This window comes from Patella vulgata, chromosome 4, assembly GCF_932274485.2.
Source record: "Patella vulgata chromosome 4, xgPatVulg1.2, whole genome shotgun sequence".
Classification (NCBI taxonomy): Eukaryota; Metazoa; Mollusca; class Gastropoda; family Patellidae; genus Patella; species Patella vulgata.
Genome location: NC_065882.2, coordinates 49326583 through 49352999, shown reverse-complemented (window position 1 = coordinate 49352999; position 26417 = coordinate 49326583). Strand labels below are relative to the sequence as shown.

At 36.0% G+C, this 26417-nt stretch overlaps 2 protein-coding genes across 3 annotated transcripts in view; one reads left to right on the top strand and one right to left on the bottom strand.

Annotated features, from left to right (window-relative positions):
• The window catches only part of LOC126819467 (probable 39S ribosomal protein L24, mitochondrial), a 30526-nt gene extending 28431 nt beyond the window's left edge, over positions 1-2095 (top strand). The window contains exons 3-6 of the mRNA XM_050547494.1: positions 442-537; positions 864-970; positions 1580-1719; positions 1905-2095. Of these exons, the coding sequence (XP_050403451.1) occupies positions 442-537; positions 864-970; positions 1580-1719; positions 1905-2041 (480 nt within the window). The 3' untranslated portion in view covers positions 2042-2095. The remainder of the gene's footprint in view (positions 1-441; positions 538-863; positions 971-1579; positions 1720-1904) is intronic.
• Positions 2096-2669: 574 nt separating this feature from the next.
• Positions 2670-19257, bottom strand: LOC126819463 (uncharacterized). Of its 2 annotated transcripts, XM_050547487.1 has the most exons (15): positions 19126-19257; positions 14860-15065; positions 13251-13339; positions 11751-12353; positions 11241-11271; positions 10525-10628; positions 10240-10363; positions 9445-9551; positions 8650-8802; positions 8430-8527; positions 5139-5313; positions 4098-4195; positions 3666-3820; positions 3088-3217; positions 2670-2765 (listed from the first exon to the last, which is right to left on the bottom strand). In XM_050547487.1, the coding sequence occupies exons 2-15, from the start codon at positions 15057-15059 to the stop codon at positions 2739-2741; spliced, it is 2094 nt and encodes a 697-aa protein (XP_050403444.1). In that variant the 5' UTR covers positions 15060-15065; positions 19126-19257; the 3' UTR covers positions 2670-2738. The 2 variants fall into 2 exon arrangements, with proteins under 2 accessions (XP_050403444.1, XP_050403445.1); XM_050547488.1 differs by lacking the exons at positions 2670-2765; positions 3088-3217 and having other exon boundaries at positions 3662-3820.
• Positions 19258-26417: the final 7160 nt, after the last annotated feature.

The window sequence follows — 26417 nt, the reverse complement described above, 5'->3', positions numbered from 1 at the left end:
TTCTGCTTACCCGGAGCAGAAAATGTTCATTATCAAACTTAGTCAAGGTATTGATGTAACTATACACCAAGTTTGATCACGCTTATTTAATTAGAACTAAAGTTATTGTGTCCCAAAGCATCAACCAATCAAATTGCTTACCTCTGCTTACCCTAAGCAGAAAATGCTCATCTTCGAACTCCATCAAGGCATCAACCTAATAAACACCTACACCAAGTTGGAACATTCTAGCTCATTTAAAAGAGTTGTTGTGTTCCAAAAAGTGTGACAGACAGATGCATGAACCAATTTTAATAGTCCCCTGCTTTCTTCGAAAGGAGGGGGGACAAGAATAAACTGTATGAATTGACCGTGTTTGTACAATAACATGCATGATTAGATTGCAGGTTATTTTATTTTATTGGGGAGAGTGATGATATTTTTATTTGTATATTATTTCAGGTAGAAGTATTAACAGGTAAAGATAAAGGTAAAATAGGAATAATAACTAGTATTATAAAGGAAAGAAACTGGTGTTATGTTCAAGGATTAAATTGTGTAAGTAACATTTATTGGTGTTATTTATCTTTAACGACAGATTCAAAATGGGGTCATGTATTGTTGTTCGCCCACAATTTTTGGTGATTACACTTATCGACTACAATTGTCTTCCAATCTGGTTAAAATTTTGAATGCATTGACACAAAAAGGAATTACCGGTACACAAAAAGGAATTACAATGAAATGTAGTTTTAACTTCCAACATCATTTATGCATGTCTGGTAAAACAATGGGAATCAAGTTAATCATAGTAGAATTCTTTATGTTTCATAGGACCTGATACACCTTTGATGATGATGTTTTTTCTTTTGCCTTTTAAACAGGACTATAATTTAAGTAATGTGTCCAGTACAAATGCAGGTTTTATGGTAAAGACAGAAAAACCTTTATTAGTTACAACAGAAATAGCATTAGTCGACCCCTCAGACAAGTAAGATACGTTAATCTACTTCATGTAATAATTGTATAGGATTCGATGACTGAAGATGGATTACAATCTGAGTTGCCTGATATTGTTGAATTGCACATCTTCTTAGTCTCATTAATATGGTCATATCTCTTCCTCCTTGCAAAGATTTACCATATGTTTGTGTGCAGCAGATATCAATATTATAACAGATATAAAGTTGTTTCAACACTTCACCAATCAATGCACAATGGCTACCAAAAGAGGCATTACTCACTTTTCTTCTTGAAGACTGTTATTCTTTGATACAATAAACTGAATTTATGGATTTAGTGCAGATGGGTTGTACGTGGGGTCGCCTGTCCAACCTCGTGGGTTTTCTCCGGGTATTCCGGTTTCCTCCCACTGCTAAAGACCCATACGCGCAAGTGAATTATTGAAATATAATTGAACCATATGTTAGTCCTGAAATGACCTACTTTGTGTAGAGTGGACGTTAAACCCCATTTCTCTCTCTCTCTCTTAGTGCAGATGGAATTTAAATTACAAGGTAATGAATTTAGGAACATGTTTTGATTGAAATATTTCCAACTCTATATTTTTAATAAGATTACTATGTTTTATTTATAACAGTAAACCTACAGATGTAGAATGGAGATATACAGAAGATGGTAAAAGAGTTCGAGTTGCACTTAAAACCGGTAGAATTTTACCATTAGCTCAAATAGCTATTCAAGAAGGAGATGATTTTGTGAACAGAGCTTCTTATAAAGGTTACTTTTAATATTTAATTTGAAAGTATATTTCAGTATGAAATTTGGAATTAATTTAAGAATAACTCTTGGTCTCATCAACAGAAATAGGGTTTAGATCTATTAGGAAATTTTAGTCATGGTAATTATAGTTTCAGATAAACGACCTGACAATCCTATTTTGTAAATGGACATTTTTTTTATAGAATGCAGCAAAGATACCAAAGAAAGCGAGCTAAAAAAGGTGACTTTTGCACCTAAACTGTCTACATTTGAAACTGATATAATGGAACAGATGGGAATTAAAGATGATAGAAAACGAAGTGTAAAATATTGGTATTAACGTAGATATTTGTATTATTGTAGAACTGTAAATATTAAACTATAAAATATTAAAGTTTTGATCATTTTTTCACTCTCACCACAAGGTCATTTTACAAAAACACTGGAAATTAACAAGAAACCCCCTCAATTGCATATATTCCATTCAGAAATGAGGTAATGTATGATGTCACTGATTAAACGAGACAATGTCTGCTTGTAGCCAGGAAGGGGAGGGATATGCCATATTTAAAATATAAAATTAATTTTTTTTAAAAGAAACATGATGAGTCATCTCTCAAATAAATTACATATAGGGTATAAAAATATTCTGCAAATCCAGATGAAACTGACATCAGTTGAATCTTAATCGTTTTAAGTAGGTAAGATCTTTAAATGCAAGATAATGGTTGGTTTAATTGCTATTAATAGTAAAACAGAGAGAAAATGGGGTTTAACATCCCCCAGACATTAACTAGGTCATTTTGGGACATGATAAATTTATTTCAATATCTTGCAAGTGCATAGTGGTCTTTAGCAGTGGAAGGAAACCAGAGTACTTGGAGAAAACTCATGAGTTTGGGCAGACAAGCTTGGGATTGGAACCATACCACGCGATCACCAAACCCCCCTTTTAATAGTAAATAAAACAGGTTTTAATTTTCTTTATTATAGTGTAGTTTATTTCTCTTTCTTCATAATAGTGTCAAATATGTAAATCAGTAGTATGGTCTTCTGGGATTATTCTGCAATAAAAGAAGAGAACAAATTGAAGTAGACAATATTTTTTTCTACAGTTGCAAATCTGGATGCAATTTTGAGTTTTAGTTTTGCTTATAATAATACAACAATACTACAAAAATGTTAGCTAAGCGACTAGTTCTATGCTATTGAAAGCCATCAAAGTGAAACAAGTCATAATTATACACACGAATGGATAAAATTTGTAGAGTATGAATACTGATGAAGTGATTTTACTTTTTACTGGTCACCTAAAAAATAACTTCTCATGATAATTTATTTACTGTTTATCAATCTGCACCAAGATCTAGAATGAAGTTTATTTACCAATGGATTAGGTCTGAATTTATAAGCCAACATCATTCTCTTTCTGTAGGCATCAAATTCATCATCATCTTGGTTTAAATTTGCCTGTTTTTCAATACCTAAGCCCATATTATCAACGCTGGTATTGCCCCTAGAGAAGATATTGAAATTCATAGCAAAATATGTATTTTTGTTAATACCCCCCACAGCCTTTCCTCAAAATAGTGACTATCATGTGAAAATATGGATTTGGGGCTAGAATGCATGCGCTAACTGCATGAGAAAATGTCTCAACCAACCATGATAGCTGAAACATATCGGTTGTGTTTAATTATGGCACGATTCTACTCACACCACCTCCGTTGTTGGGACTGACAGAACTGTGACGGAATTGAATTCCATGTCACGCCATTACAATTCCATCAATTCTGAACGTTCCGTACTGACAATCGAGCATCCCCAAAATAATAACAGCTAATTTTACGGGCAATAAAACAAAAATTTGAGATGGAATTTCAAGTTCTAACTCACAGAATGTCATCATTAGTCAAAAAGTTAAATACAATCCTTTTACAAAATCATAATGGACATAGACTTACTTATTAACAGGTTGTGTAATACCCTGTGATTCAGGTCCTAAACCCTCTCCTTCCTTCCAACCTAGTTTCTGTAACATCTGATAACCAATATTCTCACAAGTTATCTTAAACTCTTTATAATCAGAATAATCTGGTGTACGTCCTTCTTTTAAAGCCTAAAAAATAAATGAAGCAAGGTATAGGTTTTGAGCATTATTCTAAAGCCAGAAATGAAATGAAATGGGGTTTAAAGTCCTAATTTTCTGTACCGACTGGGCTAATGAAGACAGACATACGTCATGCAATAAGGGAAATTTTGCTCAGATCTTCTATGTGCATGCATGCCAATGTGTACACTTAATCTGAACAACTAGACATTGTTTCTTGCCAAGCTCTCAGTCCTTTAAAGCCAGAGCCAAAACATCAACAACAATGAATGAGACATTAACTTACTCTATATGTCTCCATAAATTTCTCCAACTCTTGAGGTGGAAGAAAATCTCCAATAAAATGTTTTCCTCTGTTTGTATCTGTTAACTGATCAGCCCATTCTACAATTATATGATAATATACAGAACAACCCAACAGTGAGGCTGATGTGCCCTGCCAAAATCCCGAAATAAATAGATGGCACATTTAATTAATTGCAAGTTTATCTTTTTCAAAAGTATTGAGCAATCAAACTGATTATCAACTATACACTAAGTTTTATCACTCTCTATCAGATAGAATCAAAGTCAAAGAAATTGCTTAGCTTAGCTTTGCTTAGCTTTAGCGGGAAATGTTCATCATTGAACTCAGTCAAGACATTCACTTAATTAATGAACATCAAGTTTAACATTCTACTTCAATTAAAAGCAGAGTTGTTATGTTCCAAATTGCTTATCGCTCTGCTTACCCTAAACAGAAAATGTTCATTATCAAACTTAGTCACGGTATTGATGTAATAAAACTAAACACCCAGTTTGATCACTCTCGCTTAATCAGAACTAAAGTTATTGTGTCCTAAAGCATCAACCAATCAAATTGCTTATCTCTGCTTACCCTAAGCAGAAAATGCTCATCTTCGAACTCCATCAAGGCATTGACCTAATGAACACCTACAGTACACCAAGTTTGAACATTCTAGCTCAATTAGGAGAGTTATTGTGTCCCAAAATGTGTGCGGGACAGACAGACGGACGGACAGACTCATTTAAATAATTCTCTGCTTTCTTCGAAAGACGGGGAACAATAATAAATATTGTATACATATATATATATAGCAACAGTTCACTCGATATTATGTAGATAATATAATAGTATTAAACAAATACACAATAATTATAATTATGTAGTATAATAATACTACAGTATAAAACAATCTATTCTATAATTATTGACACACTGGCACATGAATTTGCAAGAAAAGACATATAGATTAACTTAATTCTATAACGCAATAAATTGTATTATATTAGACAAAATATGTTACATATATAAAGATATACAGACCTTTAGTTGCATTCATTTCTGAAGCTCTTTGCCTATGTTCCCAAGTACCACCCTCTACTTCTTCATCAGAATCATATTCATATTTAGGTTTAACTTTGATGCCAGGAACTTCTGCCATTACAGCTGCCTCTTTAGCTTTTTTCTGAGCAATTATCAACTCGTACATCATGTTTAACTAAAGTAAAAATAGAAACTTTCAATATATAAAATATCAACTTAATTGATCAACAATGGTCAAAGAAGGATACCTGAGAAAATTATTTTCTTTATCTGAAGAAAACCTGCCAAATAGCTAACAAATTAAAGGACAATGTTGGTGTCAGCCAATATTAAATGTGTGACAGAACTGTTTAAACCAATTCCAAACACAATTTGAACATAGAGATCTTTGCTACGGTAGATGCGTAATGAAGATTTGAAGAAAAGAGAAGTTATGCAAACAAAAGGAAACACGATTTTTATACGCCCACATTGAAATGTGTTCGTATATTGTCGTCCGGCATCCACAATTGCTTGTGGACGCTCTAGAGGCTAAAGTTAATAATTTATGCACAGTGTTTAAGGTCATGAGATCAAGAAGCCTATTGATTTTCAACGATTTCCGATAATTACTGCCAGAGTAATGGCGCTTGATCACTTGACTTTAGGTTGATACACAGAGTTTAAGGTCTTGAGACGAGCAAGTACATGTGTATTGAATTTCAATGATTTTTGATAACTTCAACGGCTAAATCCATGATATTAAATGTTTTGCATGGGCCAAACAAATTCTAATGATTTTCTGATAATTACTTAATTAATGAGTTGTTACTCTTAATCAGATTTGAGTTGTTACTCTTAATCAGATTTTAGGGTATTATAAATTTTTCATTACCGACATTTTTCATTATTGACTGCCCCGACGATTTAGCTGCTGCAGGTATATGTGTCGTTGCCTGGCAAACAGTGATGGGATTTCAAAATTTTATTTGTCGACAATTTTCTTCCCGAAAATAAAGGGACATAACTCTTATCGTTATTTAAGCAGGCGTTTTCAAACCACAATTAAGAATCACATGTCAACAAAATATTCAAATTCAACCTATTTTTGTGCTTATCGTACACTGGCCGCAATTCTGAATGGATCATCTTCAAACTTGGCATATGGATGGATTATCTTGGAACTTAGTATACCGTAACTATTGATTTTGGTACATTGTCCGCCCCTCTTGAGCAGTGCCACACCCACTTTTTGTTAATATTTTGTCTGTAGATAATCTACAGGTTGCAATTGTTAACATATTTGGATCCATTTCAGTATGATCCATCATAGGGTTGTACATATTTATATTGGTCCATGTCCAAACTCCAGGGGTAGAATCACGCCCAATTTTTGCGTTTTTTTTCTCTATAGGCAGGAATTCTGAATCTGAATTTATCATCTTGAAACTTGACATATTTATTTCTTATACGGTAAGAATAGCAACTATTTATTTTGGTGCATGTCCCAACCCATGTTTTTTTAAAATTTAGTCTGTAAATTTGGCAAAACAAACCCAACGCCTAGCCTTCTTTATTTTAACCAGCGGCTGCCAGGCAGGATACGCCAACATTTTGCAAGAGATGGATATAGAACAAGCTAAAGCAAAATGCGATTTTTCTAGCAATCAAGGACCATAATTCAGGAAGTTATGATCCAATATGCGCGAATATCGATAGGAACCAAGATCTTTGGGTTATAAAGATATATTTCAAGTTTCATCAAAATTGGATCAAAATTGTGACTTCTAGAGAGTCCACAACATTGATATACCATATATATACTATTTGCCTACGAGGGGTGGCCATTTTGTTCAGCAGTTTTGGTCCGATTTTCACGAAATACGAACTCAAGCATCATTACAGTGTAACAGTGATATATTCAAACGTCTTTTTAAATCAGATAATAATTGTGACCTCTAGAGGGACCACAATCTAAAAAAGCGATTTTTCGTACAATCAAGGGCCATAATTCAGGAAGTTATGATCCGATATGTGCGAATATCGAAAGGAACCAAGACCTTTGGGTTATAAATATGCATTTCAAGTTTCAACAAAATCAGATCAAAATTGTGGCCTCTAGAGGGTCCACAACCTTGATATACCATATCAGGGGCGACGACAATATACGTCCACATGAAAATGTGGGCGTATAAAAAGTATCATATAAATCAATGCAGGAATGTGGACGTTTATTGCAGCGACAGTGATGCTCTCGTCTTTTTCATGGGTGTGGTATTTCAGAGGAATTTTAGTATTCCAGATAGGGTTGCTCCGGCTTCTGAAATCAACGTCTGAATATAAGTAGTGCTCGGCACTGTGTATGAGGTAGAGTATGTTTACCTGTTCCAAAACCATTTCCGATGTTAGGAGTTTGCATATACTTAGCCATTATTTGTTTTACTTTTGTATATAATTACATTTGTCTGGTTTTCAGTTGCCGAATACAAGTGAATTTCACATTTCGTTCACATCTGACGAGAAGTAGGCTACACAAAAATCCACAGAGATAATTTTCAATGAACTTTATTGAAAGGATGAGAATTAATATGAATACAGTATTTGATAAATTAAGATCGCCTAATTGCCATCTTAGAGCGCATACCAAATTGTAATTTGTGATCCATCTGGCGGAGACAGAAGTAATTGTAAAAAAATAATGATATGACTTTATTTATAGGGTTTCCAGAATAAACTATAATTATCGCTTACTAAGTTTTAGAGAATTAATAAAAACAAGGTAATCCACAGACTATTTCGCTTTCTCTTATCTAGTGACAGACAATTCATTTTATGAATTGTCAGATTCAAACAGATATCCTGTCACAGTCTCATATAACCATTTTTTGTCTTCAAAGGAATTATCAGTGAGCTAAAAATCTACTGTTTATCTGTTGTCGCTGTCTACTTCAGTCAGTTACATATAAGGCAAACTCATGTTTTCCTTTTGTTTGCATCACTTCCTGTTAATTCAAGTCATGGTTACACATCAACTGTAGCAATGATCTCTGTATTAAAATTATATTTGGAATGTGTTTAACCAGTTCTATAACATAATGTGATATTGGCTAACACCAAAATTGTCCTTTAAATAAAAGTTAAATAAAACATATCAGTGTTGTGCATAAGGCAAGGTATGCTTACTCATTTGAAGAGTTTACAGCCAACAAATTTAGTGTGAATGTGAAGTGTGGTCTAAGGGGAGATAACTGTGTGCAGATTATCTCCCTTGTATTATTTAAGGTTTTTGGATATAATAATAATAGTTAATACCTCCTTCTGTTCTCTAATCTGTTGCATTTGTTCAGGGCTTATATTATCGCTTCCCACCATTTTCCTGGCAAAATCTTGAACAGTAGGATAATGATGAACTGAAAAATTATTTTCAAAGACATAAACAGTTTAAATTTGTACAAATTACAGGATTCCACATCCAGGTTATGTCCATTAATTGACAGATAGTAGAAATTGAGACAATTTATTAAAAACCCACCTGGTGGTTTATGTACTGTAGAAAGTCCTCCCAGCTGTATATTAGTAACTAGACCAGCACCAGTAGGAACAGGTATAGTAGGTTTTATAACAGCTGGTTCATCTGATCCCCATCTGCTTTTTCTCTTTCTTTTAGCTCGCTTCTGTTGGGACTCTTCAATGTCAAAATAAAGAATATGATAAAGTTTGACTTATTCCTACATCATTCATGGAAAGCATTCTTAGGGAACATTTTTTTGACCCGATTACTAGCATAAATGTATGCATAAAACTTAAATGTTATAATATCTAACAATGTGTATTAAGTAAAAAATGTCGACAGCATTTAGTAATTAACCTGAAAATACACCAGACACAATTTTATGAGTTCCGTTGAACTGTGTCTTACGGATGGGGGCCACGGTGGCCGAGTGGGTAAGATGCTGGCTTGCTAGCCTGGAGGTGCATGTTGGATCCCTGCATTTTCCGTCGCGGTTTCCCCTTATCAGTGGTGCAGGACGGAGAGCCTGACTAGGACAGCTGTCTAGTCGCTGATGGGACAATAAACGAGGACCTGTGTATACATTAACGTGCATGTAAGAGTAGGCCTAGTGCCGCTGTCCGGGCAAAATTTCCTTAGGGAATGGCATTAAGTAAAACAATAATTTCTGGTATGTTCATATTGAACATCGGCAGTTGTTTCTTTTTGATATGAGGTCAAAGTTATTTCTACTTCAATATATGATATCAAATAAATATGTATTATTTCTTTGTGAAAGTCATTCTTTGCATATGAAAAAAATTGTATACAACTTACCATCATTCTCTTCCATATCAGCTTCATTACCATCATGTTTAGGTGGAGCTGTCTGCATCTTTAAACAGAAATATTTATGAGCTTCGGAATCTTCTTTATATAAAAACCTGTAACATACAAAAAATATGACATTAATTACATGATTTCATTCATTTCTGTTCTGTTAAAAGGACTACATGAAAAACAAAGCCCAAAAAGCCTGCTAACTGCTAATTCCCAATTAGTATTATTGAAATCTACTGTTCTTAAATTCTGACCTGTATATGTTAGGAAGGAGACAAATCCGTACTAGTGTGCTCCAGCAAGAATAATAAAGACGTGTATATGCCATGCAGTGTGCTATGAAAAAAAAACATTCCCAGACAGTAGCGTTTCCACATACTCATCAACAAATTCGAACAGTCAAGGGTCCTTTTACATGCAAGCCAATAAGTAAACTGGCGGACTTCAGTTTTTCATCCTATCTGAACTACAAGACACCTTTTCATTATCAGACCCACTGTAATGCACAGCTGACAAGATGGAGCTGAGATGGAAAATTCCAAGAAACTGTCTTGGGCAACACCAGGGTTAGTGAGCTAGTGCCATAGTCAGTGAGCCATGGCAAGTTAAAAATAACTCTTTATTCTGTGTGTCTAAATAGTTTATTTATTACCTACTACTACTGAAGCAATATCATTTAAAATTGCATTTCAGAAGCGGTAGTTGGTAAGAAGAAGGTAACACAAACTCAAGAAGAGTTAACAGTGCAGTATTCAAATCAAAATTAAAGATAAATCTATTAGTACTACTCACCAATATTTAGGATCATTCTTGTATTGAGTCATAACTTTCTGTATCATGAGTATACCACCTTTAACCAGTGTGGCAACCAGTTCATCAATGGTAGATTTCAGGTCAGCATCTACTGTAGGAGAAACTAAACACCACTGATGAGAATCTTGTTGCTTTCTTCAAAATATGGCATTAATTTCGTTTGACAATTTTAAGAGATTTCTCTTGAAATCAAGTGCAAAATACTTGACAGAACTGTCTGTCACTTAAATAAAATCATTGGGTAAACATTTAAACAATACATACCTTCCGATTTAATCTTGAAATCTTGGTCAAATACAGAAGATAGATTTTGGGACACTGTCGGTCGCTTTTGGATATTTGATGAACTGGATTTCGACTGGATTGATCTAAAAAAAACAACACGTATAAATTACAAACTACTGCAAGACAAGATTTTTTATTGTGTTATGTAAGTATTGCAAGCCAACAAAAGTCAACATGAAATTAATATGATCTGCCATACCCTACTTTGGTCTAAAATGAGTGACATTTTGTAATTTTAATATCATGTACCACATAATGACATTATTGTTCTATTATTAACAACTCTAATTAGCCTACATCTAAATAAACACTGTTCATTATTGTTTTGATTTGAGATGTGTTTCCAACTACTCGTCATATTCCAACAAGTCAACAAGTAAACAGGTGAACTTCAGTTTTTTTTATCCCATCTGAACTACTAGACACTTTTTCATTGTCAGACCCACCGTAATGCACTGCTGACAAGTCGACTGCAGGATGGAGAATCCCAAGAAACTGTCTTGGGCAACACCAGGGTTGAACCCAAAACCTCTTATTAAGTGAGCTAGTTCCAGAGTTATGAGATAACTAAGCCATATTTTTATATTTTAATGTAGACACGTCAAAATAGCATGAAAACTTACAGTTAAGCACTTAATAATACATTTGTACCCAGAATAAAATTTTTATGTAGAAACCACTCATTAGAAACTTACATTTGTAATTTCTGTTTACTCTCTTCTTTTTCTTAAAATAAACAAAAATTATTGAAACATTTGTAAGTTTATTTACATTATTGAAACATCAATGTATGCATAATAAATTAGTGCTTGACACAGTCGATAATAAAATTTCTCCACTGCAGTTCCCCACCTTGTTTATTTGGGATCTAGAGGGAGCGGTACATTTTCTAAATATAAACAATTTTACCTATTTTTTCAACACATCATAAACAAGAAATTGTCTTGACCTACAATCGATCGCAACATTTGATTGGCTTTCAAAAATCATTTAATGATCCATAGCCACTCAGATTCCAGGTCCAAGGACATCAAGCCGTAAATGTCAGCTCTTTAGTAATCTGTAAAAAATCTACGAAACTGTGTGTGGCTTGTAGTAGCAGAAGAGTTAATGCATTATCAGGCTTATAGACAATAATATTTCTAATAGTTAATTAAACAAGTTTATTGATTGAATTTGAGAAGATTTAAGACAATAGACAATACCTGGTGTATCTTCTGTTGGAGCAGACGGATCATATTCATCTTCTGATTTAATTTGTTTCATACTACTTAATGATTTACTGTGATCAGATCTACTAGAAGCATATTCATTGGCTTGTCCTTGATGGGCTGCAGAACCATATTCATTCAATGAACCATACGCACTTGAACCATATTCATTTACACTCGCAGAACCATACTCATTAACACTTGAAGAACCATACTCATTAACACTGGGCTGCGAACCATAAGCATTAACATTTGTAGAACTGAATTTATTAACACTGGATTGTGAACCATAAGCGTTAACACTTGAACCATATGTATTAGAAGTCTGTTCAGTTTTCACTTTGGACACCGTTCCATATTCATTTCTATGGAGATTATAATCATTACCAGGGAAGTTAGAAGAAATGTTTTGTTGATGTGGATAACTATTAGTCTTTGTCTGTTGGCTATAAATAGCTTTTGAACTACTTTCTGAACCATTATCAGCAAACTCTTCAGGTTTAGGCAAATTGGAACGATTCCCAAGTTCGAATCTCACTGGTTTAGGTTTCAATGAACTTGTCATAGATGCTGAAGGCTGCTGGGACTTTCTTATAGCTAAAATATAATTTTTTAAAGAATGTTTAATCATATTTACACCTCTCAGAAGATCACAACATATCTTCTTGCTGTGATGTAATCATATTTAATTCAATGGTGCAAAAGAAATTCTGCAGAATTTGATACAGAGTTTTTCTACATTTACGTAATTTGTTAATGGGTAAAAAAGGAAACTCAAACTTCTTTCTAAAAATTTAATTTACAATTACTATTACACGGAGGTACATGTATTACTGAACACTCCACAGAACATATTATAATACTACGTTATTCAGATCCGTCGAAACGGAATTCATATTGGCGGAGGTGTCAGTGTAGTGAAGCCAATATGGCATCCCACAGACTTGACCCGGAAAAATTTCTAACCCATATTTGCAAATTATTGGGGGGCCCTGATATTCCCAAGTAGTCAATAAAGTCACACTGTCAGACGTCCTAAAAACATTAAAGATAAATTATGTAATATTTAGATAAAGAGCTAGCCATTCTTGCTACAATAGTTCAAAAATAGATAATGTAAAATGAATAATTTGAAAATTTCATTCAAATTACTCTATTGCGAGCAAAGAAATGAGCCTTTGAACGTTTGACAAGACGTGTGCGATAGTTTCAACCACTGTACTGTTTGTTCGAAGCCAAGTCTTGCTCCTCCATTTTTAAATTAAATCAAAATATGGCTGAACCATTCTAATCTATTTAATATCGGAGAAATCCGATGCAACAAAAGTTGATTATGGTCTGGATCAGTTAATTAATGTCTAATCATTAATTAAGAAAATATTTCAGGTCTAAAAAAGACCTGCAAAAGGCAGATTTAGCTCTTGCATAATATATGTTTAACTAAAGACTATAACTTATAAGTATAACATTAACAGCTAAAGAAAAGTAGAGTACCTTGTTCTAATAGTTTCTTTTTACTATTAGGTTGACTTTGGTTTATTATAGCAAAGGATGTCCTCTTTAATCCTGGCAGTTTACCAACCCTGTAAGAAATATACATGTAAATATGTAAAAGGGCAGTGTTAACTTAGGGGTTTCATTACGAATTGGTTATTGGTAACTCGCAGCAGGATACTTGCCCACAAAATGACCATGGTCGCTGTCTGTTTTATTCATGATTGTCACTGAAAATAATTTTCATGGTAGTCCTAATCTTACTGTGTTGATAGATGGCAATACCGACCTGTCAACTGCTATCCAATAAAGACCACTATTTTAGTAAGCTTTTCACTGAACATATGACAGGGCATCATCCGGTAATTCTGTAAATGTACAAGCTTGTTGCTTATTCATAACACCACAAAAATAATCTACTGATATCCCCAAAATTATTTTCTGATCCTTTTGGAGATGTCAACGGTTGGCTAAGCGGCTAAGTGGGTCAGCTGCTGGCTCGCTAGCCTGGAGGTAGGGTGTTCTATCCCTGCATTGGCCGAGAAAGTTAATACAGATTTTCCGACGTGGTCTCCCCTAGTCAGTGATCCAGGACGGAGGGCCTGACAAGGACAGCTGTCTAGTCGTTCAGATGGGACGAAAAACTGAGGACCCATGTACAGAAGTGCACTATTTTTGTGTTTTTATTTTGTCAAAGGATCAGTACTGGGATAAATGACTTCTCACAAACATCATATTTCAAGGCACATTTATCACCTAATGTTTATAGGAATGAATGATTATCCAGTATCATTTATGATTACCACTAATTACCAGTAACATTTATCTTGGTTGCGTACTTGGTTTCATTCAAAAGTTTTGACACGGTTGTTTCCTATAAAAAGAGGTTATGTGTCCCTTTTTAAAGATGGGTTCCCGCGTACAAACTGGGTGATTTAATGGTATATATGGACTTAAAACATATTCAAATTAATTAATTTGTCATAACTTTGCTTCAAATCCTTCTCAAAGATTGTAATTGCGAAGGAATGTCCTGCTATAAAAATTTGATCAAACCAGGTCATGTTTACGTCACGTGACTTACCTCTCTTGGAAGTCAGAGGAGAATTCATTGCATACATAAGACGATGTTGTCTTTAATCGCTTACTATTTACTACAAATATCGAATCCTAATTAAATTCTCGGATTATTAACTCCCCGCGTCTTTTTCCGTCATTTTTATCTCAGAAAGTGTTGTACGTCTAACTCTTCATAAAGTTTATCAACTTGTACATCAAGCACTCAATGTTCGCGTGTGACCTTTGACATCACGTGTGCAGAAATTCCTAATCGTCGGGCTGTTGATTAGGGGAACCCTTACATTTTTGTCCTGTATACGCTCCATGAGTGTTTTTCGGGGAATCCAGTATTTTTCTAGTAAGATTGGATATCTCTACTTTCCATATATACCAAAATTATCATATTTTTATTGGAAGTAACCACCTGATAAATACTTTTCTGGAAACCCATCTTTAAGTGATGCGGAAGTATCTGAGAATCAGAATAGTTTTTTATTTTTGTTTTTGTAGTATTTGATACCCGGTGAAAAATAATGCAGTAATTTCTTACATAGGACTTGAAGGTACTGATGCTGTATTTGACTGGTCTGTTACATTCTGTTGTTGAGCTGCTGCTGCTAATTTCTCTTGGATTTGTCTTTTCTTTTCTTCTATCAACTTCTCTTGATCAATGACCTGTTGTGATACAGATTTCTGATTTGATGCTCCACCTTTTCCTGGGTTCCATGATTGTCTTCCCCTAAAACTCATACTGATCTGCAAAGTGTAAATCATAAAACCATTTCATGTATATGTGTTATTAATTGTTTAATAGCTACATGTATTTAAAAGTCAAAATATGCGTCTTAATACGAAATTCCAACTATCGTATAATGCTTCACCAGAAACTATTTGTCTGTCACTCTTTGAATATATGAGTATTATCTATTTTACTGGCACATTCATGATTACATGATTTAGAAGAGATAAAGCCCTCTTTTGTTTGTCCAAAGAAATATGTCGCTATCACTCAGACAAAACCTAATTTCTGAAAATAGACTACTTTCAATTTCAATTTATTTTATCTAATGCTAGATCAGATTAACCAATATATATATAGAGAGAGAGACAGACTAACACGCACGCTATTTCACTAAAATCGCAGTGATCGAGCGACTTTTCTTATTGTATATATGTTTGCTCAATTCTCCTTTGTTGTATGGTGACTTATTGTATGCCAGGTTGATTTCAATTCATGTCATCATAATGTTCAGGTTCGATGAATTTCGAGAAATGTTTTTGGAGAAGTGTTTTGCAAGATTTGTATTTGGAGATTTGTATTTAGAAATTTGTTGTCCGAGATTTGTTTTTCATTGTATGTCTATGATGAAATGTAAATGGAGACTATTTTTTTGATTTACTAAAATAAATTTTATCTTTATATTAAAATAAAATTAAATTAAACAAAAATACATTTTACAAATCTGATATGACAAATGTCTGATTTGGAAAACAAATATTGATTTTAAGATACAAATGTTAATTTTAGTGTACAAATGTCGAAATACGACAACAAATGAAGAAATAAGAATTAAGGACTGTGAATTAAGAAATAAGAAGTAAGAACACTAAATAAAGAGCTGTTTGGTCTTCCATATCTTCGACGCTCTGTATGAATCCCAGGTACCGGTAGATATTAAAATAATAATTTGATCATACATTTAATAGTTTCGGTGACCAGTTGTTTGATAAATTTAAACATTAGTTGATTATAATCCTCGGATAGAATAGAACACTGAATCCACCGAGAAACAGTCATTAATAATATATTTTTCCGACAGAATTGGTTGGAATTAGGTCAATATATACCAGTGATGCTAGTATTAGTATTAAATAGCGTTTACCGTTATGATTTTTTATTTTATACACAGGCTGACAGAGGCTTGATTTTAAAAATATTGTTGTTATTATTATTGAAAGCTATATGGCATAGTCCTACGGAATTTTATTTTAAAGCGATTTCAATTACATGTATGGTTGTCACGTGATCACTGTGTCGTGTGTCTATCATGGACGGATGAATAAAAACATATTTGCAAGTTAGTTACCTGATAGACAAAGATAGGTTGCCAGGCAACAAAACATTAGCCCACAGCAGCTAAATCGTCCGAGCAGTCGACAAGGGTTGTCGCATATTTATTTTTTTGTAGGTAATTGGGGGCATTTAATAGACAATTTCATACAGATGACATTATAATTTTCATCGCTTGAGGGTTCACAAGGTTCTAAAAACTAAAAGAAGGGCCGTAACCCTGGACGTAATCTACAGAAATTGTTGAAATTTGACAGGCTTTTTCGTTTTACTAATTCAAATAATGCATATAAATTTCATACAGATCGGATGATAACGTTTGTTGTTCGAACGTTCACAAGGTTCAACAAAGTAAATCAAGGGCCATAACTCTAGAAGTAATTGACGGAAATTTCTGATATTCAATAGGCTTCTTCATTTCACTCATTTAAATGATGCATATGAATTTCATACAGATTGGGTGATAACTTTTTACGTTTAAGTGTTCACAAGATTCAACAAAGTGAAACAAGGGCCATAACTCTAGATGTAATTAACGGAAATTTGCTAAAACTCAATAGTCTTGTCTTGTTCGTTTAACTAATTTAAACGATACATATAAATGTCATACAGATCGAATAATAATTTTTGTCGTTAGAGCTTTCACAAGGTACAACAAAGTGAAACAAGGGTCATAACTCACGGTGTAATTAATAGAAATTGCTGAAATTCCATAGGCTTCTTCGTTGCACTAATTTATATGATGCATATCAATTTCAAACAGATCGGATGATAACTGTTGTCATTAGAGCAGTCACAAGATTCAACAAAGTGAAACAAGGGCCATAACTCTAGATGTAATGAACGGAAATTGCTGAAATTCAATAGGCTTCTTTGTTTTACTAATTTAAATGACGCATATAAATTTCATACAGATCGGATAATAACTTTTGTCGTTAGATCATTCACAAGGTACAATAAAGTGAAACAACGGAAATTCAATAGGCTTCTTCGTTTCACTAATTTAAATGATGCATATTAATTTCAAACAGATAGGATGAAAACTGTTGTCATTAGAGCAATCACAAGATTCAACAAAGTGAAACAAGGGCCATAACTCTAGATGTAATTAACGAAAATTGCTGAAATTCAATAGGCTTCTTTTTTTTACTAATTTAAATGATGCATATAAATTTCATACAGATCGGTTCATAACTTTTGTCGTTAGAGCGTTCACAAGGGGCAACAAAGTGAAACAAGGGCCATAACTCCAGAAGAAATAAATAGAATTTATTGAATATATCAATTTCAAAACAATTAGATGATAAATGTAGTCTGTAGAGTGTTCATAAGAAATTGTGGACGGACGGGGGCGATGGCAATATACGACCACATACCACATTTCCATGTGGGTGTATAAAAACTAAAATTATGTTATGAAGAAATATCATGGTGCTGTATCAAGCTTAAATCCATCCAAACCAGCAGCTGCGAGGCAGGATACGCCCACATTTTGCAAGAGATGGATAGAGAACAAGCTAAAAACAAAAAGGATTTTTTGTACAATCAGGGGCCATAATCCAGAAAGTTATGGTCTTAAATGTGGAAATATCAAAAGGGACTGAGATTTTGGGAATATAAAGATGTTATAAGTTTCATCAAAATTGGATAAAAACTGTGACCTCTAGAGGGTCCATAACCTTTGTATTACATACTTATAGTAAGGTATACACAATCTGCGTACAAAGAGCAGCCATTTTGTCAGGCAGTTTCATTTCAATTTTCCCGAAATTCAAATTCAACCTTCATTATGGTGGAATGGTGATATATCTATGTGCGTACAATTTTTGTCCGATTTTCACGAAATTCAAACTCAGCCGTCCTTAGGGTGTAACGGTGATATAATAATACGTTTTTTTTAAATCAGATAAAAATTGTGACCTCTAGAGGGGCCACAAGTTAAAAGCGCGATTTTTCGTACAATCAAGGTCATAATTCAGAAATTAGGTCCTGTGCACATGTGGGCGTTAGCATGTTAAAGAACCCTCGGCAGTTGGAATTTGATGAAGAGTGGACAAAAATGCTGCTGTCCAGGCAAAATTCCTGACATTACCAGCCAGTGTCCGAAACAAACAATTCATAATTTTTTGACCCCAGGCTTACCTAAATTTCGTTTAATCTCAAATGGCCTAGTTCGTAAATTTGTGCGTTACCCTTTCAATGAAGTCCGACAAGTCGGTTAGAAGATGTAGACGTATTTTTTAACAGCGTGGTGTGTCGCTCATACTGGTTCTAGTGAGGTAAGCAAGGCCTTGTTTTCTCACTAAGATGTTCATTTATATTGTTCAGGCGTTCACGGGGACTGACACGCGACCGTTTAGCAGTAAAAAGTTACCCAGTAAAATTGACTGGGAAGCCATTGGAATTTCGACAAGGAATCAATTGGAGAGTTTCTGAACTGAAGGACGAGTATAATGAGACCTACGTTCAGAGCTGAACTATGGCCATTGGAACTAATATTTTGACAGGAAATCAGATAGATCTATTTGAATATGGCATATATGTAGCCAGTAGAAATAGGATTTAGGCGTATCTATAGACATATTAGGCCTATGTGATTGTGTGAGATGTCTGTCTCAGTCTGTCAACAGAACTTTCAGAAGCCGAAGACATGCAATCATGATTCGTTTTTTCTATATTTTGATAAACAGGGATTGCAATTATTCGTATTCAGAAGGATTAATAATCTTCGTGAAGTTGTTTTACCTATTAAATATTCGATCATAAAACGTTGTGTATTATGTCATCTGATCTATTAATTTTAAACTTTTTAGCACTCTTTTCAGACACAACCATATAACAGTCTTGAACATTCAAGTCTTTAACTAGCAAAATTTATCAATTACCCCTAAGTACCACTAGAATTTCCAGTCAACAAACTCGGTCGATGGTTGGGCTAAAATTTGGGAATAGTTTGTTTGACTGAAATAAAAAACGCACTAACTCAAATATGATAACATCGTTTTTTGTCTATTTTGATTATTTTCCCCCAAGTTCAAATCTGACAGTTGAAGTCACAACTTTATTGAGATTTTCCTTCCAATAGCAATCCCCTAAACAACGTGTTGACCTCTCTTTGCGAGTAAGGTCGTCATCTAGGGTTAAGGGTCAACGACTGACGTCATCAACTGAAAACAATGGCCGTACTAATATAAACAACTTGAATTAAGTCTGTGTCCGATGCATAAAACTGATGACAGCATAGTATCTAGTCGCTTCGGAATAAAAACAACCGTGTGGAGGGATTTATAGAGGAGTAGGCTACATGTTGTTATGTTAGTTACTGCCACCACTGCTTAATAAAGTCAAGCTTTACGTTTTTCCTCGTCATATTGAGCGACTGGATTATTCGACTGGATTATTCGACTGAATTATCTGCTTGATTTTTTTTTCGACCGGATTATTTGACTGTTTTTTCGGCTATCCCCGGCCCTAAATACCTAATTATCAGACTACTTTTGCCCCATAAATTGAACTTGAAACTATTTGGCAGGGGAGGGAGGTGCAAGCCCCCGGCTCTTTTACAGCTATGGCTATGGGTATGACTGAACTACTCGGTATTATCTTAGTTCACTGCAATTCCTGCTTATTATTGAACGGCTGTTTTTAACTTCTCATCATATAACTGTCAAAAGCACATTTTGTCAACTTGATCTGGTATGAAGACCCAACTTGATCTGGGATGTGGATTTATCGACAGTGATATTCGTCTAGTTTTATTGACTGAGATATTCGACTTGTTTTATTGACTGTGATATTCGACTGGTTTTATCATGGTATTATAAGGTCCATGGTTTTATCGACTGAGGTATTTGACTTGTTTTATCGACTGAGATATTCGACTTATTTTATCGACTGAGATATTCGACTTATTTTATCGGACTGGTTTTATCGACTGAATTATTTGACTCGTTTTATTGACTGAGATATTTGACTGGCTTTATCGTCTGGATGAGGCCACAAGAAAATAGTTTTATTGACTGGGATATTTGACTTTTTTCGACAATAAAATCAGTCAAATAATTCAGTTGACAGAACCAGTCGAATAATTCAGTCAACAAAACCAGTCAAATAATCCAGTTGAAAAAAAAAAGTCAAATAATCTCGTCAATATCCCAGTCGATAAAACCAGTCGCTCAATATTAAGTACCGGTGGCAGTGAGCTAAGGTAATATAGAATAGCCCAATCATGGTCGTAGCCAGGGGCTTCACCCCCCGCCCCTCCCAACTACTTTAAAGTCAGATTTTTCGGGCAAAAGTCTTATGATCTAGGTATTTAGTTGATACATGTACTAAACGGAGAGTAATGTTTTTGGCCCGTCATCTAAGTGAATAGAATCCTACATAGGCCTGTAGTCAGGGGCTGGGGGTATTGGACGAGTCAGGTTTTTTTTTTGTGACCTCGTCAAGTCGAATATTTCAGTGTATATTTCAGTCAAAAAAAAGCAGTCGCTTGACTTGATGGTGGAGGACCATACTTTATGAATCACTAATTGGAGTGAACTAAGATAACAATAAGTAGCCTGGAGCCATGGTGGCTAAGTGAGTAAGACACTGGCTCGCTAGCCTGGAGGTTTGTTCCTGGTATTGGCTGAAAAAGTTCCTCAGGATTTTCCGGGTGGTTTCCCCCTGTCAGTGGGGCAGTCGTTTGGATGGGATGAAAAACCAAGGTCCCATGTACACATTGGCATGCATGTAAAAGATCCCCTGTATGGCATATGCCTGACTTTATTAGCTCAATACAGATTTTTCGAATAGATCTTCAACACTTTATTTCAAGAGCAAATAAATAACAGCAACAAGTAAACAACTTATAACTTCCTATAAATTGGTCCTCCAACTGGTATATAGGTTCCCTCAGCTGGTCTCTCCAACTATAATTCATCTTACATACATTTTTCTTTTTATATAAATTAGTTACTATGAAAGTATTGACATAAACATATAATTATTGAAGGATTAAGTCATTTAAACAATAGTAAAAGAAACTTAACAGACCACCCACTTTAGTTATTTAAATCGACTAACAAATTAATTGCTGTCTGCTTCTAATGACTAACCAAGTGAACCAAGATCAATAAGTAGCCTGGAACAACAGTGGCTAAGTGAGTAAGGCGCTGGTTCGCTAGCCTGGAGGTCGCGGGTTCGTTCTCGGTATTGGCGGAGACAGTTCCTCAGGATTTTATCCAGGTGGTTTCCCCTTGTCCATAGGGCAGGACGGAGGGTGTGACAAAAACTACAGCTGTCTAGTCTTTTGGGTGGCATGAAAAACCAAGGTCCCATGTACACATTGGCGTGCATGTAAAAGATCCCTTGGCAGTTGGAATTCAATATATAAGAGTAGGCTGTAGCGCTACTGTCGGGGCAAAATTTCCCTTGTAGCACACTGTATGGCATATGCCCATCTTCATTAGCCTAGTCGGTGCACAACAGAAGGATGTTAAACCCCATTTCACTTCATTATGTAGCGGGAGTGATTAAGTGGGTAAGACGCCGGCTCGCTAGTCTGGAGGTTACATGTAGGTGTTCGATCCCTGCATTGCCCGAAAGAGTTCATCCAGATTGTCCGGTGTGATTCCCCTTTGTCAGTGATGCAGGACAGAGGGCCTGACAAGGTTAGCTGTGTAGTCATTTGGATGGGATGACAAAACGAGGTCCTGTGTACACATTGGAATAAACGTAAAAGATTCCTTGACAGGTGGAATTCAATATAAGAGTAGGCTGTAGTGCACTGTCCAGACAAAATTTCCCTCATGGCACACTGTATGGCGTATGCCCGTCTTCATTAGCCCAACAGTAGGATGTTAAATTTCATTTCATATTATTAAGTAGCCCTTTCATGCTCATAACATAGTTCGACTTTCAGGGAATGTATCGCGTGGAGTGTGTTTTCTAAGTATTGGAAATGACTACAGATTCTTTGAATAGATCTTCAACACTTTATTTCAGGAGCAAATAAATAACAGCAACAAGTAAACAACTTATAACTTATAACTTCCTATAAATCAGTCCTGCAACTAAGTTGGTCTCTCCAACTACTGTATAATTCATCCTACATACACTTGTCTTTTTATATAAATTAGTTACTATGAAAGTGTTGAAATAAGCATATAATTATTGAAGGATTAAGTCTTAAGCCATTTAAAACAATAGTTAAAGAAACTGAACAAATCAAACACTCTAGTTGCCAGCCTGTCATAATTTATATGGAGTGACAAATTAATTGTTGTCTGCTTCTAATGACTAACCAAGCATTAATGAATGTTAAAATATAGATTTGAAATTAAAAATAGAATTAAACAATATTAAAATAACATATGACCTATACATTAGTCATGTGTATCCACCTTAAAATTATTTCAAACAAAAACATGACCCCATGTTTTAATCATTAATACAATCAAAATTCTTATTTTTCCATTATTCAAAATAACATAATCTATAACTATTTTCACGATAATAATTTCTATTCCTGTACAAAGGATTCCTGCTGTAAGGCCTAACATGTCTAAATCTGTGATCTTGAGTCTTGACGGCTGGTGAATTTGGCACTAAAACTTGAAACATCTCGCATGGCTGCAAACTTTATCATGGCAATTGGCAGGATGACACCATTAACACAAGGTTATTAAAAAAAGATACATCGTTAGTATCCAGAACATTTTGAACACCCGCATCCTTTTTACTGGAGGTCACAGAAACCTGTACTTTTTGGGCACCCTTCTTTGCAAAAAATTCCAGCTGTCGCTGTCTATCCCTTTGTATTTGGACAAAAGAACGATATTTCTTTTCCGGACTGGGTAATTAATTTTCTGAGAAGTCCCTTTTAAAGCCCATTTAAACCCCTGTTTGAGACTCCAAGACACTGATAGTTGATCAAGATTTCTTATTGCTGCTACTGCTGCTGAAGGAAGAATAAAGTTGATATCCATGCCTTCTTCTTCAATATATTATGTACAATTTGACTAGCAGGGAATGTAGCTCTTCGACGTGTGTTCTCTTAGGATCAGAAATGAATACAGATTCTTGGACTGGATCTTCAACACTTTATTTCAGGAGCAAATAGTGCCCACATAACAGCAACAATTAAACAACTTATAACTTCCTATAAATCGGATCCCCAATTACATGTAGTATATAGGTTTCCTAGGTCTCTCCAAGTAATGATTTATCTTACATAAATCTGACATTTTAACGTGGCCTCGTCCAGACGATAAAATCCCACACATATCTCAGTCGATAAAATCAGTCAAATACTTCAGTCGATGAAACCAGTCGGAAAAACAGCCCATTGAGTAGCTCAATGTTCGTTGCCATAGCTGTAGGAGCCGAGGGCTTGGGCGGGGTTTGGTCCTCACCCGTCGCAGGAGATAATTGTACTTAAGTAGATACTAATATTGTCGGCCCCCACCTCGAAAAGAATAGTCCCTATATATGACCATAGAAACGGGGTGTTGGTGGAATGGGAGGGGCCCTGTGCGTGGGAGCGAAAATACTAGTATCTAAAGTACATGTATCACTTAAGACTTGAAACTAGTTGGGAAGCCCCCCGGCCCCTACCCAATGCCCCCGGATCCTTCAGTTATGGCTACGAGCATGATTTGCTAATGAAGACGGGCCTACGCCATACACTGTGCTATGAGGGAAATTTTGCCCGGACAGCGGCACTACGGCCTACTCTTATATCGAATTCCATCTGTCAAAGGATCTTTTACGTCCACGCGAATGTGTACACGGGACCTCGGTTTTTCATCCCATCCGAACGACTAGACAGCTGTCCTTGTCCGCCTCGAAAAGAATAGAATCCCTATATATGATATGAACGAAGAAAGGGGATGGGGTGGGGCGGGGGGGGGGGGGGGTGAGGTATTTGACATTTTCATGTGGCCTCGTCCAGTCGATAAAATCAGTCAGTTAGTTCAGTCGAATAATCCAGTCGAATAAACCAGTCGAATAATTCAGTCGAAAAGTTCAGTCGAATAATTCAGTCGAATAAACAAGTCGCTCAATATTAAGCAGCGGTGGCAGCGGGCTAAGATAATTAGTAGCAAGTCATGCTCGTAGCCATAGCTGAAGGAGCCGAGGGCATGGGGTAGGGACCGGGGGGCTTCCCAACTAGTTTCAAGAAATGAAAAGAAATGAAATGGGGTTTTAACGTCCTACTGTTCTGCTTGGAACTGGGCTAATGAAGACGGGCATACGCCATACACTGTGCTATGAGGGAAATTTTGCCCGGACAGCGGCACTACGGCCTACTCTTATATCGAATTCCATCTGTCAAAGGATCTTTTACGTCCACGCGAATGTGTACACGGGACCTCGGTTTTTCATCCCATCCGAACGACTAGACAGCTGTCCTTGTCCGCCTCGAAAAGAATAGAATCCCTATATATGATATGAACGAAGAAAGGGGGTGGCGTGGGGGGGGGGGGTGTGAGGTATTTGACATTTTCATGTGGCCTCATCCAGTCGATAAACTCAGTCAGTTAGTTCAGTCGAATAATCCAGTCGAATAAACCAGTCGAATAATTCAGTCGAAAAGTTCAGTCGAATACTTCAGTCGAATAGTTCAGTCGAATAAACAAGTTGCTCAATATTAAGCAGCGGTGGCAGCGGGCTAAGATAATATAGTAGCAAATCATGCTCGTAGACATAGCTGAAGGAGCCGAGGCATGGGGTAGGGACCGGAGGGCTTCCCAACTAGTTTCAAGAAATGAAAAGAAATGAAATGGGGTTTTAACGTCCTACTGTTCTGCTTGGAACTGGGCTTATGAAGACGGGCATGTGGCCACGTCCAGTCGATAAAATCAGCCAGTTAGTTCAGTCGAATAATCCAGTCGAATAAACCAGTCGAATAATTCAGTCGAGAAGTTCAGTCGAATACTTCAGTCGAATAGTTCAGTCGAATAATTCAGTCGAATACTTCAGTCCCGTGTATACATTGGCGTGGACGTAAAAGATCCTTTGACAGATGGAATTCGATATAAGAGTATGCCGTAGTGCCGCTGTCCGGGCAAAATTTCCCTAATCGCACAGTGTATGGCGTATGCCCGTCTTCATAAGCCCAGTTCCAAGCAGAACAGTAGGACGTTAAAACCCCATTTCATTTCTTTTCATTTCTTGAAACTAGTTGGGAAGCCCCCCGGTCCCTACCCCATGCCTCGGCTCCTTCAGCTATGTCTACGAGCATGATTTGCTACTATATTATCTTAGCCCGCTGCCACCGCTGCTTAATTTTGAGCGACTTGTTTATTCGACTGAATTATTCGACTGAAGTATTCGACTGAACTTTTCGACTGAATTATTCGACTGGTTTATTCGACTGGATTATTCGACTGAACTAACTGACTGATTTTATCGACTGGACGAGGCCACATGAAAATGTCAAATACCTCACCCCCCCCCCCCGCCCCACCCCATCCCCTTTCTTCGTTCATATCATATATAGGGATTCTATTCTTTTCGAGGCGGACAAGGACAGCTGTCTAGTCGTTCGGATGGGATGAAAAACCGAGGTCCCGTGTACACATTCGCGTGGACGTAAAAGATCCTTTGACAGATGGAATTCGATATAAGAGTAGGCCGTAGTGCCGCTGTCCGGGCAAAATTTCCCTCATAGCACAGTGTATGGCGTATGCCCGTCTTCATTAGCCCAGTTCCAAGCAGAACAGTAGGACGTTAAAACCCCATTTCATTTCTTTTCATTTCTTGAAACTAGTTGGGAAGCCCCCCGGTCCCTACCCCATGCCCTCGGCTCCTTCAGCTATGGCTACGAGCATGACTTGCTACTAATTATCTAAGCCCGCTGCCACCGCTGCTTAATATTGAGCGACTTGTTTATTCGACTGAATTATTCGACTGAACTATTCGACTGAAGTATTCGACTGAACTTTTCGACTGAATTATTCGACTGGTTTATTCGACTGGATTATTCGACTGAACTAACTGACTGATTTTATCGACTGGACGAGGCCACATGAAAATGTCAAATACCTCAC